This window comes from Paroedura picta, chromosome 16 (genome assembly GCF_049243985.1).
Source record: "Paroedura picta isolate Pp20150507F chromosome 16, Ppicta_v3.0, whole genome shotgun sequence".
Lineage (NCBI taxonomy): Eukaryota > Metazoa > Chordata > Lepidosauria > Squamata > Gekkonidae > Paroedura > Paroedura picta.
The window spans coordinates 8,114,742-8,130,562 of record NC_135384.1 but is presented as its reverse complement, the minus strand read 5'-3'; the positions used below and the strand labels follow the sequence as shown (position 1 = coordinate 8,130,562).

The 15,821-nt window shown below is 49.7% G+C and overlaps 3 protein-coding genes across 8 annotated transcripts in view; 1 reads left to right on the top strand and 2 right to left on the bottom strand.

Moving 5' to 3' along the window:
• Positions 1–2,846, bottom strand: part of PPP6R1 (protein phosphatase 6 regulatory subunit 1) — a 40,137-nt gene extending 37,291 nt beyond the window's left edge. For 2 of the 4 annotated variants that reach the window (XM_077315691.1, XM_077315694.1), the window contains exon 1: positions 2,493–2,656. The gene's annotated coding sequence lies outside the window, so the exon portion shown is untranslated. Of the gene's footprint in view, positions 1–2,169; positions 2,313–2,492; positions 2,657–2,694 lie in introns of those variants that run through there. The other 2 variants (XM_077315693.1, XM_077315692.1) reach the window with 2 other exon arrangements.
• A 2,817-nt stretch (positions 2,847–5,663) lies between these two features.
• Positions 5,664–15,655, bottom strand: HSPBP1 (HSPA (Hsp70) binding protein 1). 3 transcript variants are annotated; one of them, XM_077312925.1, is made up of 8 exons: positions 15,515–15,655; positions 14,084–14,253; positions 13,052–13,265; positions 12,439–12,663; positions 11,523–11,678; positions 10,623–10,719; positions 9,014–9,125; positions 5,664–6,512 (listed from the first exon to the last, which is right to left on the bottom strand). In XM_077312925.1, the coding sequence occupies exons 2-8, from the start codon at positions 14,210–14,212 to the stop codon at positions 6,435–6,437; spliced, it is 1,011 nt and encodes a 336-aa protein (XP_077169040.1). In that variant the 5' UTR covers positions 14,213–14,253; positions 15,515–15,655; the 3' UTR covers positions 5,664–6,434. The 3 variants fall into 3 exon arrangements, with proteins under 3 accessions (XP_077169040.1, XP_077169043.1, XP_077169042.1); XM_077312928.1 differs by having other exon boundaries at positions 15,519–15,651; XM_077312927.1 differs by lacking the exon at positions 15,515–15,655 and adding an exon at positions 15,316–15,476.
• Positions 15,623–15,821, top strand: part of BRSK1 (BR serine/threonine kinase 1) — a 45,419-nt gene continuing 45,220 nt past the window's right edge. Inside the window, exon 1 of the mRNA XM_077312917.1 lies at positions 15,623–15,694. The gene's annotated coding sequence lies outside the window, so the exon portion shown is untranslated. The remainder of the gene's footprint in view (positions 15,695–15,821) is intronic.

The following is a 15,821-nucleotide window of genomic DNA, read 5'->3' as shown; positions in this document are numbered from 1 at the left end:
CACAACAACCATGCCCATGGCATATCCTGCACAGTCTGTGGGATATGTGCACAATCTGAAACTAGTTCTAAGTATGTTCATCAAATGCAAACCAAAACAAACATGAAAAAAACAAATCACGCTCAGTTTAAAGCATTGCATTAACTCTGCTCATCCTACATGCACTTTAGCTTGACACAGAATATGCCTCCTGTATACCATGGATTCCTGACCGCTCTGTCTATGAACGTTTAGCAGCCAACCCTCAGGCATCTGATGAAGCTATTCTAGTCCACAACAGCTTATGCCATGGGAAATCTGTTTGTCTCAAATATGCTACGAGTCTCCTCTTGTTTTTTCCTCAACTCTAAATATGCCAATCACTTTCTATTTAGGGGACTTTGAAGATTTCATTTCACCCTGCACAAACAACGCCAGCCTCACCCACCACCCTATCATAACTTGAGAGCACACGTTCCACCAGTCATGTTCCGTCTGCATCGATGTTCAAAGCAAAGGAAGACTCCGAGGGATCGGTTTTCTTTGACATTAAAACAGAACAGAGAAATAAAAGCTACATCCCAATCCCAGAAGACCACACCTGTTGACATCCTTCCTAAAGTGAGCTGTGAAACTACTTTACTCTGATTAGCCAGTGCTACAATGGAGACTGCAAGCCAGAGACAGCAATTGGTGAGGAACTGAACAAAATTACACTCAACTCCTTTTGAGATTTCAAGAATGTTAAGGGGGGGGGAGAGAAAGTGCAGGAACGAATAACTGAATGCAGCCATGCAAGCATGGGGAAAGATGGCTCAGAGATCAGGCCTTTGGGGGTCATACCAATGAAAGGGAATACCAGGTCACAGCATCTAGGACTATTACAAAGTCAGCAGGGTGATGTTAGTGGTCAGTGTATGCAGTGTTATCAGAGCTCAGTTTATCCATTAACACACTTAGTCACCCTTTTGTACACAGTCAGGAAGGTTATTATGTAATACGAATGGCTGCTTTCCCCTGCATTTTAAATGTATATGGCAATGACAATTCACATTACAGCGACGATGAGGAGTGCATGGCACAGGGTAGCAATTATTCTGTACATTTATAAAAAAGATTGTAGCATACAGAATGGGTACCAGTGGGTGTTGCAAGGGGAAATGAAGAGGAGCGGCCTCATGCCAGGGGCAGAGAGGGTGTGGAAGGAGTGAGATATTTGTATGCGCTTCCCTTCCAGCGTGAGGAACGCACACCAAAAGAACCTGTATTCTGGAAGATCGCCTTTTGCAATTAGCTAGTCCAACACAGAGCATGCAGGCCCGTGCATGTGTGCACACACACTACTTAGTATTGATTCCGACACGCACTAAAGTCACAGCCTGCCCCTTTGAGACAATGATCAAAACCTGAACATCTTCTAAGAAGGCCACAACTATTTACTTCAACGGGCTTCAACAAGAGCTCAGCCTAAAAAGGGGGCATGGTTTATAAATAAAATTCAAACAAAATACGCTTACATCATATAAGGTTGCAGCTTTCTCAACCTTTTTAGGTTCTCAACTCTATTCCAGGTTGGGGTTTTTGTTTGTTGTTGAGTCCAGCCTAAAGAGAGTGGCATGGTTCTTAAATAAGATTCAAATGAAATACATTTATATATATATCATATAAAGTTGCAGTTTTCTCAACCCTTTTAGGTTCTCAACTCAGTTCCAGATAGGGTTTTCTGTTTGCTGCTCAACAAGAGTCCAGCCTAACGAGGGATGGTTCTTAAAACAGGATTCAAATGAAATACGTTCCCACATATATATATCATACAAAGTTGCAGCTTTCCCAACCCTTCTCGGCTGTCAGCTCTATTCCAGAATAGTTTTTTTTTTGTTTGTTTGAGTCCATCCTAAAGAGAGAGGCACGGTTCTCAGACAAGATTCAAATGAAATAGGTTTACATATCATACAAAGTTGCAGCTTTCTCAACCCTGTCAGCCCTATTCCAGGTGGGGCTTTTTGTTGCCTGCTCATCCAGAGCCCGGCCCAACAAGAGGGGCACGGTTTTCCAACCCCCATTTCTATGCACGGACTCCTTGTCCTGCCCCAACGGGTATTATTATTATTATATATATCATTCCTAAACCCTGGGCTCTGGCGGGACCCGGCCCTTCCACCGCTTCAGACGCCAGAAGGGACCGGGCACCTGAGGGGCGAGGAGCCGACTTCCAGGCGCAGGAGACGGCGGCGTGAGGAAGGAGGGTCGGCTGCCCGAGGCGGAGGTCGGGAAGGAAGCGCTCGAGGGGAATTACGAGGCGGGGGCGGGCGGGAAAATGACAAGGACCGAATGAGGAGGGGGGGGGGGAGGTCACGGCAGGTAGAGCCGGGGGGGGGCGGGGGAGGGTCTCCCTCAGAGGGCTCCAAAATGGCGGCAGCGCCCTCCTCGCGCAGCGCCCCCGTCGTTCGTTCGTCCGTCCCCCCCCCCGGCGCGCGCGCACCCCCCGCCCCCCTTCCCCTCCTCTCGCTCACCGGGCTCGAGCCCCCTCCTTCGCTCGCGGGGGTGTCGCTCTCTCGCTCGCGCGCTCCTCTCACTTCTTTTTTTTTTTTCCCCTTTTGCTCTCACCGCCGCGATCCCACAATCCCCCGCGCGGCCCTCCAGTGGGCCGACCCGCTGTTGACTGCTGCTGCCGCTCTCTCCTCCTCCTCCTCCTCCTCCCCTCCCTTTCCTTACCCAGCGAGCGGAGACGACTGCTCATGCGCCACGCTTCCCCTCATCCTGCCGCGATTCTCTCCTCGCGCTTTGGGCCCCGCCCCCGCTTCTGACGGACGGACGGAGCCGGCCGCGCGTGCGCGCCGCTCCCACCGCTTTCGAGGCCGCGGCGCCTGCGCAAAAAGCCGCCCTTCCTGTTCTTGGGTTGGGCTTTTCTTCTCGGTAATGGAAGGGGGGGGTGAAGGGAGCTAGGGAGGTACGCAAGCGCCCTCGCCGCAACCTGAAGACGTACCTCGGGCGGAAAAAGGGAGGAAACGCTTTCGCGCATGCGCATGGATACCTCAGATTTTAAGGGCCGTTTCCGTGTTTAATTGGCAGTGAATCTAGCTATTTAATGAGGCTTGTTAGCTGTTTAATGACCTGTTTAGTCTTATTAGTTATTTGAAAGAGTTGATAAGAGTTATTTGATAAGAGGATTGAGACCTGATTCCTGTTGGAAGGGCAGTATAGAAATCAAATAAACAAAATAAATAAATTAACAATAACGCCTTTATGGGGAATTTGCAGAAACTGTTCGCAAAAACACTTGTGCTTCAGACGAAAATCCCACTCATTCCACAAATAAATATGCATAGTCCTACATACAACTATTTTAATATCACTATCTCGGTTAGTCAAAGGATTCTACCATGTTTGTCAAAATCCAGAAATGGAGCCTGGATTGCTTTTATAAAAATGCTAACCTGATTCAGGGTTTTGTCACAACCCATCTTTCACCCCATTGCCATCCCATCATTCTGCTGATCCACCATGCTTGGATTGAAGGGAATAAATTTACAGAACTGCATCTCAGGGTGGTATCCAACAGCAGTACAATAAACAAGAAAATTAAATTACTTAAAAACTATAGCAGATCAGCAGTTGGCTCGGCACCCTTCTGTTCCCAAGTCCGAACAATTGGGGTTTGCTCTGGGGTGGGGTGGGAGTTCCTAGGTGATCTTTATAGCCTGGCCTCAACCAAACGCCTGGTCGAAGAGCTCCATTTTGCCACCCTGCAAAACTCAACGAGTTCTAACAGAACCCACATCTCCTCTGGGAGCTCATTCCACCAGGTGGGGGCCAGGACCAAAAAGGCCCTGGCCCTGGTTGAGACCAGGCGAACTACTTTTGGGCCAGGGGATCGCTAACCTGCTAGAACCATGTATAGTGCTCTTCGGAGGGGAGTGTATTCGGAGTCAGTCCCTGGAGAAAAATGGGTGCCTTGGAAGATGGACTGAAGGGTTTTTCCAGGAGTTTCCCCACATGCAACTGGCAACCCTATACATACACACCTCATCCAAAAGCATTGGCCAGGGAGGACCTGGCCAACCCTATGGCTAGTTTTTAGGCCCAGATTGGGCGGAGCACAGGAAAAACAAGACCAAGGGCTTATTATTATAAACCGAAATAAGGCTCGGTATGGGAGTGACATACATCTATCCGGCTCTGTGGCCGGGTCATAGCTCTGGCTGGGTAGCCATTTTAATCTGTGGTAGCAAAATAAAGCAGCAGTCCGGTAGCACCTTAAAAAGCTGCCATTTATTCCAGCATAACCTTCCGTGAGTCAGAGCTCATGTTAGATGTGGTTTGGGAGTGGCCCCTAAATAAGTTAGTGGAAGCGCAGCCTTTCTGTGTACCTGACAGCAAGCAACAGAGAGCCACAGCCGAGGGATGCTAAAGAACGTTCCTGAGTTTATTTAGCTGGGCTACCTCCGTTTAGCCCTAGCACTACACGTGCTATTAGTGCTGCTTGACTATTTCGAGCTTCCTCTCTGCCTCAACCTATATAAAGAGCGTCCATATCCTCTGTAGTCCGTGTAGCACATAGCAGTTGTGGTGTAGCTGGATGCCTTTTTAACACCGTTAGAGAAAACTGTATTATGTGAAAATGCTTTAAGAATGGAAAGCTCCCTTCATCGCAAGGAGCAAACCCGTTTCTCCATCATAACTCTCCCTGTAGTTGCTCTTCGCCCCTGGTTAAGAGCAGCAGCCTCTGATCTGGAGAACTCTGATTCCCCACTCCTCCTCCTCCACATGCAGCCGACTGGGTGTCCTTGGGCCTGTCAGTTTTCTTAGGGTTGCCCTCACAGAGCAGTTCTCTTAGAGCTCTCTCAGCCCCATTTACCTCCCAGGCTGACTGTTGTGAGGAAAGGCTAGGGAAGATTTGTAAGCTGCTTTTGGACTATGTTGGGTAGTGAAAAACGGGGTATAAAAATCCAGCTCTCCTCCTTTTCTTCATTCTCACATACAAAGGCTTGTTTCCTTCTGTTCACTTCCCATTTTGAGTACCCGTGTGTCCTTTTAAATAAACTGCAGAAGGTTTCTGCCACATTCTTCTTTGAAATACCACCCAACCAACCCAGGACCAAGATAATCCAGTCACGGCAATGGCAGCCAAGGCCAGAACGGTGTGACAGCTATTTCGCCCGCCCTTGAAGTAACCTCAGCCCGGTTCTGGTGGCATCCGAGCGATACGATTAAGCTACTGGCACCTTCAGATGCGTCAGGGTAGTTTTTCCACATTCCAAACCCATCGTTGAAGTCAAATGTTTATTCCCCGATGTAGGATCTTTTCAAGGGGGTAAGCCTTCCACACTAACGGAGCACTATTTCCCTCTGAACAACAGATCTTCCCATCTGTTGCCACTTTCAGTGTCCATTAAAAAAAAAAAAAAAGCCAAGGTGAGGAATTACTTGAACCCAAACAAATAAAGTTGCCTGCCAGTCAAAATATTATTTCATCTAGCTCAGTATTATCGGCCATAACAGAGAGGAGCTCTCTAGAGCAGCCTTGCTCAACTTTTTTAATTTTGAGAAACCCCCAAAACATCCTTTGGGCTTTGAGCAACCCCAGAAGTGACGCGATCGTGCGGACTAAGATTGGGAAGCAGAGCTGTGGACACGCCCACCGCGTTTGCATCTGTTGGCAGGAAAAACCAAACAGGCCAGGCTTATCACTCAAACCAGAAACATGGAGGTTTTTTATATTTAAAAAAAGAAAGATTAGGCAAACAGAGCAACAGCAGAGCAGAGGGAATGGTGGAGGCTGCGGGGAATCCCCGAGAGGAGAAGAGAAGCCAACGAGGGAACAAAAGGACACAGTGGTCATCCATCCTGCTTGGCGAAGAGCAGATCCAAAGCTCTGCCGTCTCTGCAACATGCAGCCACAAGTGCAGATGTCGGTCCTTCAAGCTCCCCTGAGCACCCTAGGCCTTGCAGGGCCGGTTTAGTGCACTTTCTCTACGGGGCAATAAATCCCCGTCTGCTTCTGCCACGGCGATTTCAGATAAAGGAAATAAAGGCATGCAACCCTTCCCACCTCGATAAGTATCTCATTTTTTACAAACGAGATGTGTCTCTGTGGGAAACAGCTTTGTTGGCCAATCAAACACGGGGGGGAGATTTGCAACTATGACGGCTCAGCTACCTGTTTGTAAACTGAAGGGGAGGCTAGAAGGGCAGCAGAACAGGGTCAGAGGAACGGTTTCTAAGGGGCGAGGAAGAGGAAGTTACACAGCGACAGCTTACGCAAGTCTCTTCCGGCCAATCGCTGGGCAAGCAAGCCGTATCTCTCGTTACAGAGACATCTTCCGTTCCTCCAGACCGTCTCCAGTGAACGTAGGACAAACACGGGCGTTTCCATAAAAGTCTTTCCAACTGACACTGCTCCAAGTAGAAGCGAGGACTTCCAACAGCGGCGAACGAAGGTCCGGGAAGCCAAGTTATCGGTCCATGCTGTTTTCATCAGGTTGGCCTTGGAAGCAAAGGCGTAGCAAAGTCTCACAGAAATCCAGCTCCTCCTTCGAAAGGGAGAGACACACACAGAGAGTGGAGGGGAGGGGGAAATCAGTTCCCTCCCAAGGCATTATACAACTTCTACTGGTTGTCAATACACACACACACACACACACAGAGATGGCTTTTCTGGCCCTGGCCCAGTCCTCCGGGACCTTCAACGGTTCTGAAGGGCCTGTAAGGCAGGGCTGTATTGATAGGCCTATGGTTGAGCCCAGGAAATTCATCCTAAAAAAACCTATTTGTTACTATCTAATCCTTGGCAAACTATTTTTATCGAAGGGGGACCAGCTTTTCAAAAACATCTGTATCAACTAAATTCAATGCAATGTTCCGTGTGATTGTTTGGGACCTGGCTTGGGTGCCAACTTACCTTCCATCAAGGATTCCCCCCCCCCCAACTTGCATTCTACAGGTGGTCAAGTCACTTTGAGGACTATACCACCTGGCTGTACATTTGGATCTTCTCTAAACGCCCTCTGGTGGATAGTCAAAGCAGCAAAGACACCACAGAAGGACGGGTGTGCCTGATGAACTCCTTCCAGAGAGGTCTCAAAGATGAGACCACTTCTCACAAGGAAGTTGCCTCAAGAAATGGATACAGCTACTTAAGGTCACTGCACCCCTTCCAGAGAAGCTTGAGTATGGAGAGAAGAAGAAGAGTTGGTTCTTATATGCTGCTTTTCTCTACCCGAAGGAGTCTCAAACTGGCTCACAATCGCCTTCCCTTTCCTCTCTCCACAACAGACACCCTGTGAGGTGGGTGAGGCTGAGAGAGCCCTGATATCACTGCTCAGTCAGAACAGTTTTGTCAGTGTTGTGGCGAGCCCAAGGTCACCCAGATGGTTGCATGTGGGGGAGCATAGAATCAAACCCGGCATGCCAGATTAGAAGTCCGCACTCCTAACCACTACACCAAACTGGGACCACAGCTCAGTGAGGGAGCATCTGCGGAAGATCTCTGGGAGAGAAAAGCAGCCTATAAGAACCAACTCTTCTTTTCCTTCTTCTAACCACTAAGTGCCAAGCTTAGAATTGTATTGCAATACTGCCCTTCCCCAACGGCTCAGGGTGGTTTACGTATAATTGAAAACAAAACAATATAAATACACAAGTTAAACTCTACATTATTATAACTAATAACACCCAGAATTAAACTGAAACTAATTTGCCTAGGCCGTCTCCTGTTCAGAGGGGAGGCGAAAACGTCTTAGGTGATGCGGTAGGAAGGTCAGCGGTGTTTTAGACGCAATTTTGGGGGCCTCAAACATAGGCCTGGCGGAATGGCTGTCTTACAAACCCTGCCCAAGGTCTAGCAGAGCTCTGATGTTGTTAGGATGAGTGTTCTACTAGGCGGGGGGCCAGGGCAGAAAAGGCCCTGGCCCTGGTTGAGGCCAATTTAATTTCTTTAGGCCTGGGGAGCCTAAGTAGATTTTGATCACTAGAGCTTAGTGTCCTTTAGGGGACATGTGGTATCCTTTGCGGGACAAAATTGTTCCCTTTCCCCAATCCAGCCAATTATACCAACAGATTACTAAAAACAATTCCTTCTGTTCGTACTACAAGCTATATCCAATACCCGCCTTCAAAATGCCAAAGTATGACTGTTTCAACTTAGGTTTTTTTTTCCCCCTGAACCCCAAACAGGGTGGGCTGGGGGAGAGCTTTAAAACAGCCCGGAGACTGGCTCCCCATCCTCTCCACTTACCATATTAGACCAATTGTTTAATTGTCAAGTTTTGTGCCACCTAATTGCTACGTTCGGAGAAAAACTGTCAACGCTAACCGCAGGGGTGGGAACTGATCCGCCAACAGTAAACACGACAGGCAGCCGCAGACGGAGAAAAGAAGGGAAGGCAGCCCCCACCCCAATAATTAAGGAAAAAGCTGGGGGGGGAGAGCATGAGAATGGCCATATGCTAGGGAGGGAACAGCACTGAGCCGGTTCTAGCAGCCTATCGTAAGGGATCTCCTAGGTTAGAATAACATCTTTTCTCAAGAGGAGGGGAGGGGAAAAACCAGAGCCGTTCAGAACCCAAACTGCTTTTCTAAAACCAAAAGCTGCCATTGGCTGAAAGCCATGAACCTCTACGGCAGGGGTCCCCAACGTGGCACCCGCCAAGTTTTTGCAAAGCAGGAGGGGACAGTGCGGTTCTCACCCGGATCAGGCCAAGCCTGGCGAGAGGCCTGCAAAATAAAAGACAAATACTACCAGGCGAGGGTTTTCTTAGCTTGCTCGGTATAGGTGTATTTTATGTGCAGGCAGGAAACTAGTTTTTAAGCAGCACGGAAATTGAAAAATGCGCCCTGTCCCCGCCGTATTTCTTATTTCATCCTTAGAAATGGACCAAATCAGCTGAAAAACCGAAATCACACGGGGTGGCATTCTTTAGAATGGCAGAATGTGAGGTGGCCTGCTCTTAAAACTCAGCACTCATCCCAAAAGACATACAATTCCATTCTCAGAAAGGGGAAAGGCTGCAGCAAGATCCCGTGTCTAGCCTACCTGGAATTCTTCCTGCTCCTTCAGCAGCTGGCACCGTTCCTTTAGCAGCTCCTCCAGGGAAAGTTCGGGCAGTTGACACTCTTGAACGCCCTGAGGGAAATCCGTCACCAGGCTGATGCCGGAGGCCAAGGAGAGGAACGGGAGATTACACACAGAACCAAAAGTTTTGTCTCCACCAACTGAGCTTACCTCCCTCTCCGCCCCTTAATCACCGACTTCTGAAATTGTACAATGTTCCAAATCAAGTATCTGCTGCAAAACCTCAATTCCTGAGAATAAGGAGCTTAGGTTGGGGCTTTTTAAAACAACTGTCTACTCCTTATGCTCGGGAACGGTTTTCAAAATGAGCAGTGTGAGAAACAGGCTCTAGAACCGTCGGTGTCAATTCTATGGACATTCTGCGAACCCAGACAGATTCTACTGTGCAACACGCTACTTCACCAGCTAACACTTCCGCTTGCACGGAACAATGGTTTTCAATGAGCCCTTCCACAAGTGCTAGCGGAAGAACCAGCATTCTCCACGGCATGGCCTGTCTAGCACATGTAGAACTCACCTTTCCTGTGCTTCAAGGCCTGTTTCTACCAAGCATTCTACGTACACCTGGGGGCCAGACGGAACTTCCCAGGGGCTAGATTAGACCCATAACAAATCTATATCCTGCAGCAGAGAGTTCCACGGGTGTGCTGCATGTTGACGGCCTTTCCTGAACCCCCTGCCCATCGACTTCACAGGGTGCTGCCGAGTTCAGATATTTCTAATGAGGGACATACGTGGCCTCACCAGAGATCCAGACTGACTGCAAATCGCTCTCTGCATCGATTTGTCTGCTGCAATACACCTGATCCTACCGCCCCCCCCCCCGCCCCCCATTTCCTAAGGATGTCAACCCCAAGCTTACAGAATTAGATTTAGGGGATTGAGGTCTATCACTGGCTACCAGCCAAGGTGATGCAAGGGAACCTTTGTCAACAGCAGGGATTCCCAGGGGTTTCACAGCCTTTCCCAGAAGTTCGGACGGCCGCTGGAGCCCAGTTCCTCTGTTGCTCTACAGCAGGGGTAGTCAAACGGTGGCCCTCCAGATGTCCATGGACTACAATTCCCAGGAGCCCCCTGCCAGCATTCGCTGGCAGGGGCTCCTGGGAATTGTAGTCCATGGACATCTGGAGGGCCGCAGTTTGACTACCCCTGCTCTACAGGCCTATTTTCTTTCTCCACAATAGAAACGGTAAACAATCAATGGATTGAAAGGCGGGCTTCTGAATCTTACTTCTGCACCCACCTCTCTGAAGGGGCATGTCACGACTCCCGGAGTTCCCCAAAGCCTGAAGATTATTTCAGAGGTTCCCCCATGGTCAAAACATTGAAAAAGGGTGTTCTACAGAAACAGGAAAGCTCTGAGAACCAGCGGCAGCAAGGGAGGGCCTTGGCCTCCACACCCTGTTTGTTCAGCTCTCCATGGCAACCGGTTGGCCACTGTGCGAGACAGGACGCCGGACTAGAGGGACACTGCTCTGAGGCAGTTCTTTTAGGTTCCCACGTGAAGCAAACAATCCTTCGCTTTCCGTCTAAAGTGCCCGCAGGGGCTGGCTCCCGCTCCGCTCGATACCTGCACAAGGCTCCCAAGACGTGTTCGTGGAAAGTGCTGTGTTCAGTCCGGATCAGGGCCACCAGCTGTTGGACCATTCCCATCGAACAGAGCGTTTCTGGGGGAGGGGGAAAGGGACGGACAGTGTAAGTCAAGAAAAGGGCCAGAGGCTGATTACGGGGGGTGGTGGGCAGCCCTACCTCCACGGGTCACCCCCTTTCTCTTGCACGGGGCCTTCTTAAACTGTGTCGATGGTTTTTCACCACATTCAGTCAACGTGGCTTACGACAGCTTCTTCTGTGCGAAAGGACTCTTGTGTGTAAGACTCACTACACAAAGCTGTGTCAATGTTCCTGTCAAATATGGTTCTGGTAGATATGATTGTTATTACTTGTTATATTTGTTATATATTGTTATATTAATATTTGTTATATATTTGTTGCAATGTTATATGATGTTATATGATGTTATATGTAAACCGCCCAGAGCCATATGGAAGGGCAGTATATATTTATTTATTTTATTTATTTATTTCTTAGATTCATTCCTCGCCTCTCCCCTTAGGCCCAAGGTGAGTTACAAACATATAAAACCCCCATTAAAACCATACAGTAAAACCTATAAAAACACATCCCACACAATTCCCCACATAATAAAACAAGGTCTAAAATACATGAATGAATGAATGAATGAATGAATGAATGAATGAATGAATGAATGAATGAATGAATGAATGAATGAGCCAAAGATATACTTTCAAGAGGAAGGATGTTTTTTACACTTGGTGCCCTAAGAACATCTTGGGATTGAGGGCAAGTCTTGGATCTCAGAACCTAGCAGGCCTCGCAGATTAACCAGAAAAGCAGTGGGGGTCCCCCTCAGTTGGGACTGTTAGAGCCCCCCACCCCAGACGCTTCTCACCTTTCTGTTCTGGGTGATCGACCAGCAAGTTCTGCAGCAGGAAGGCCGATTTCACTTTTAGCTTCTGCACGTTGCTCTGCATGGCCCTCATGAGGACGGAGAACCCGTCCAGGCGCAGGAACTGCAGCAGACCGGCTTCCTGGGCTCTCACCAGGCCTGGCAGCAGAGAAGGAGGAGGAGGGTTGGTTTTTGTTGGAATATGCAAGATCTATAGTGTGCATGATTCAAAAAGGTATGGAGAATATCCTGCAGGGGGCATCGTAGGAGATGTGTATTTAGCACAGTTAGATAAAGAACATCCTGGATTTTTTTCAAATCCTCTTATTCTATGTCCTGACTGCCTCAATTGGAGATTTTTTAATCCTCTGAGCACACTTCCTCCCTGCTTGCCTCCACAAGAGAATGAATAAAGAACAGTTAGACAGAACTCTCTCGCTCTCAATCCTCTCTTCCTGTACAAAGCTGTTTCTCTTCTAAATAAGACTATTTTATTCATTTAAGCATCCTGTGCTCTGTTCTTCTTTGCATATTTAAACTCTGCCAAACAGCTTTATACCCCGCTTTTCTCTACAAGGTGTCTCAAAGCGACTTACAATCACCTCCCCTTCCTCTCCCCATGACAGGCACCTTGCTAGCCAGGTGGGCCTGAGAAAGTTCTGGGAGAACCAGGACTGGCCCAAGGTCACCCAGCGGGCTTCCTGGGGAGGAGGAGGTGGGGAATCAAACCCAGATCTCCAGACTAGAGACCGCCGCTCTTAGAACGGAGAATGGAAAGAGGATCGATGAACAAATGCCGCTTACATCCATGTCCCACTCACTGGATGCATCAAGCACTTTGTTCTCACTCAGCCTCCCTCCCTCCGGCCACGTGGAAGGGGTAGGGGGTAGGGGGTAGGGGAGCCATTCCCTGACTCACAGGAGATGGCGAAGAGCGCTTTGATCCGGACGGCCTCGCTGGGGTCGTGGTCCAGGAGCCGCAAGAGCTTCCTCATGCAACCCAGCGCCAACGCTTGCTCCTGCACCTTGGGCACGTTCTGGGCGCAGGTGCCCACCAGGTGAGCTGCTCGCCAGCGCAGCCCCTCCTCCTCGTGCTCCAGGTAGCGGTGGGCCAGAAGCCGCATGCCCTCCAGTTTGCAGAAATCTATTTTGGTACATTATTTAAAAAATCGTTTTATTATCGTATGGTTATTCATATGTTATTGATTGTTTTATGTATTGTTCATATGTTCCATGTAAACCGCCCTGAGCCTCCGGGGAGGGCGGTATATAAATAAAACAAATAAATAAAATGAATAAAATTGATTTTGTTAAAGAAAACCGAATACAGAGAAAAGTAAAAGGCTAGTTATATAAATATGGATCATTACACTCCCTGTCGTAAACAACATATGTCAGAGTTAGTTGTTCACATAGTTCAGATAATAGTTCCGGTGCTTATAGAATTCTTCCGGAGTCTTCTATTCACCAAACTGGTTAATTCGGCCATCTTTGTAAACTCTCCACTTTGACCTAGCCATGAATCGCCCTACCTGCAGCGTTATCCAGGTTTTCGCACAGCTCTGCCAGGAGGTCCAGCGCTTCTTCTCTGTTGGCCCGATCCGAATGGGCCTCCTCCAGACTCTCCTGGCTCCCCGCCCCAGGCGTCGTAGCCTCCAGCACCCGCAAACACTCCTTCATCTGTTCTATCTCGTCCTGCTGGCCCCGGAACGCCTCCACCATGGCCTCCTGCAGCCACTGCCTCCGCTGGGGAATCAACCAGGGGCAAGGGGAAGGGGGACGGAAAATATAGATCAGAAGAACGTTGCACAAGAGACCCTCTTCTTCCTGCCAGGAGCCCACACTCCTTCCACAAGTGCCCATGTGTCTGGACATCCCCTGTCATTTTTGACCAAAGTCTTGAGCTTAAGGACCCAGGACTCACACTTCCCCATAATCCTCTGCTCTAGTACCACTCTGCGGGGGAAAATACTACCTATGACATATTACAGAACTGTCATTTTAAAAATTAAGCTGGCGTTTAACAATATATACCTTGGGGTTTTTTTTTATGATATCACCCTCCATGTACTACATTCTTCCTAAGGTTTACCTTTTTCCTAAGGTTTAGAAATACGGTCTGCACATCCGTTCTTTCCACCAAAATTTTACTAATCAATCGAATCGAATATTGGACTCCACTGCCTTCTAAAATCTGACACTGATTAGTTGCACATTAACAATGTATTTTTCACCATTGTCTTATATTCTTTCCATTTGTTTGACCAGTCCATGAGCTCTGGCAGAGATCTTTTTCCCACCGGGATGCATACAAAATTCTAGCAGCTGTTATATCATATATTTAAGAAGCTCACTATGCATTTTAATATTATTCGGGGCCATATTCAATGGCACACACTCTGGATCCAATAGGAATCTGATCCTCAAGCTGCAGCCCCCCTCCAAAGTTTAGCTTTGCTGCCTCCACCTGCTTGACAAGAAAACAGGAGGCCCAGACGCACATCTTCACACAGAAAACACACAATTTGATTGTGCTCCCCCTCCCCCTGAGTACAGCAGTCTACCTCGTCGGACATGGGCTCCAGCGGGGCAGGCTCCACATTGCCTGCTGTGACCGCCATCTGCAGTAAGCCCGGAAGATTGTGAGGATGCTCACGCGGGGGCTGGTTCCCACCTGCACCCCCTTCGGCCATGGCTGCGGTCTGCTGTTTCCGTCAGGAGACGATTCTCAACTCTTTCGAGGAAAACATGCAAGATTACACACGCCACTAGCAAGAAGACTCTAACATTCTACCATGCAAGAGTACCCACAGATTCCGGCCAGCTCTCTCCTTCCGCCTGCCCATCACCCACGATTACCACCCTTTGTCACTCAGTGGTCATCCGAGGGCCTTACTGGAGACTCCGGAGATCTTTTCCCCCCTTGAGTGAGCCCGGCCATCTTGCCTAGGCCCAATATAAGCAGTATTCTCCATCACTCGTTTATGTTTTACGGGCAAAATGCATCAAAGTTTAGAAATTGTGAACAATAATTTTTGGGTTTTTTTGGCTCGTGTGACCCCATTTGAATGCAACAAACCTTCAATGTTAAAAAAAAGTTAAGAGGGATTAAGAATGCTTCTCCTTAGTTGTTTCAGGACACCGTGAACCTCTTTTGGTTCTCATTTGCTGGTTCTCTTCCTGTGTTACCCCTATTTTGTCCCACGAGGCTCAGCAGAAAACATGGTGCTGGCAGTGAGTGGCCAAGCTTTTGCCCAGGCTCCTATGCGCGCAACAGCAGCGCACCAAAGCGATACTACCTGGCCTATGGCTCCCTGGGACCAGTTTGCTGAGATGTTTACACCCCACCGCTTCTCCCACCTAGAGCAACTGGCCCAGCCACACAGTGAACGGTGTTCCGAATTTGGGTCTCCTGGATCCGAGTGGGCCGTTCTAAAAGCCGCATCCCCCCCCAAGTATACGAAGATGACACAGGGATGCCAGCCTCCAGGTGAGGCCTGGAGATCCCCCAGAATTATAGCTCATCTCGAGATTATAACCAACAGCTCCTCTAGAGAAAAACAGACGCTTTGCAAGGCACAGGTGGCCTTCCAGGGCTGGCCAAACGGTGGCTCTCCAGGTGTCCATGGACTACAATTCCCATGAGCACCTGCAGGACACCTGGAGAGCCACCATTTGGCCACCCCAGCTCCATAGCCTTGTGCCCACCGAGATCCCTATTCTCAAGCCCCATCCCCAAATCCCCACCTGGGTTTGGCCACCCTGCCTCCCCCACCCCCAAACCTGGCTCCCCTACCTGTGTCTCAGGTGAGAGATCTCAGGGGTGGAGCCAAGGGCGGGCTGCTTTGGGGGACGGAGGAGCTTCAGCAGGGTATAATGCCGGGGATTCTTCCCCCTCCCCACGCCCCACCTTGGCAGGGGGGTCGCTTGGCCCCCCACCCGCGCGCCCCCGACCCCTGCCGCCTCCAGGGGACCTCCCGGCCCCACGCACTCACTCACTCTCCCCCTAGGGCGCGCCACCCCGGCTGGCCCTGGACGCGGCCATCTGCAAGCACGTGGCCAGGAAACGGAGCGGCGCCGGAGCGGAGAGGAGAGGGGCGCCCCGCGCGGCCGGCGCCGGCAAGTGCAGGCGGCCGCCGGCCTCGCTCCGGGTTCTAGAAGCGGCGCTCGAGAAGGTTCGGGCGCGCCGGGAGGCGGTGCTGCGGCGCCTGCAGCCAGGCCGCCTGGGGAGATCCGGAATGGGTCCGGATTGCACAGCGCCGACCCCCTGGAGGAAATGGCTGCTGTGGCGGGGGGGGGGGG

Excerpts from the sequence above, each read along its gene's own strand:
- HSPBP1 (XM_077312925.1), bottom strand. The coding sequence starts at position 14,212 with ATGGCCGAAGGGGGTGCAGGTGGGAACCAGCCCCCGCGTGAGCATCCT. Across the intron at positions 11,679-12,438 it reads AGCGCTCTTCGCCATCTCCT|GCCTGGTGAGAGCCCAGGAA; the intron begins GTGAGTCAGGGA and ends CTCTGCTGCCAG. Across the intron at positions 9,126-10,622 it reads GTCTTGGGAGCCTTGTGCAG|CCTGGTGACGGATTTCCCTC; the intron begins GTATCGAGCGGA and ends CTCCGGCATCAG.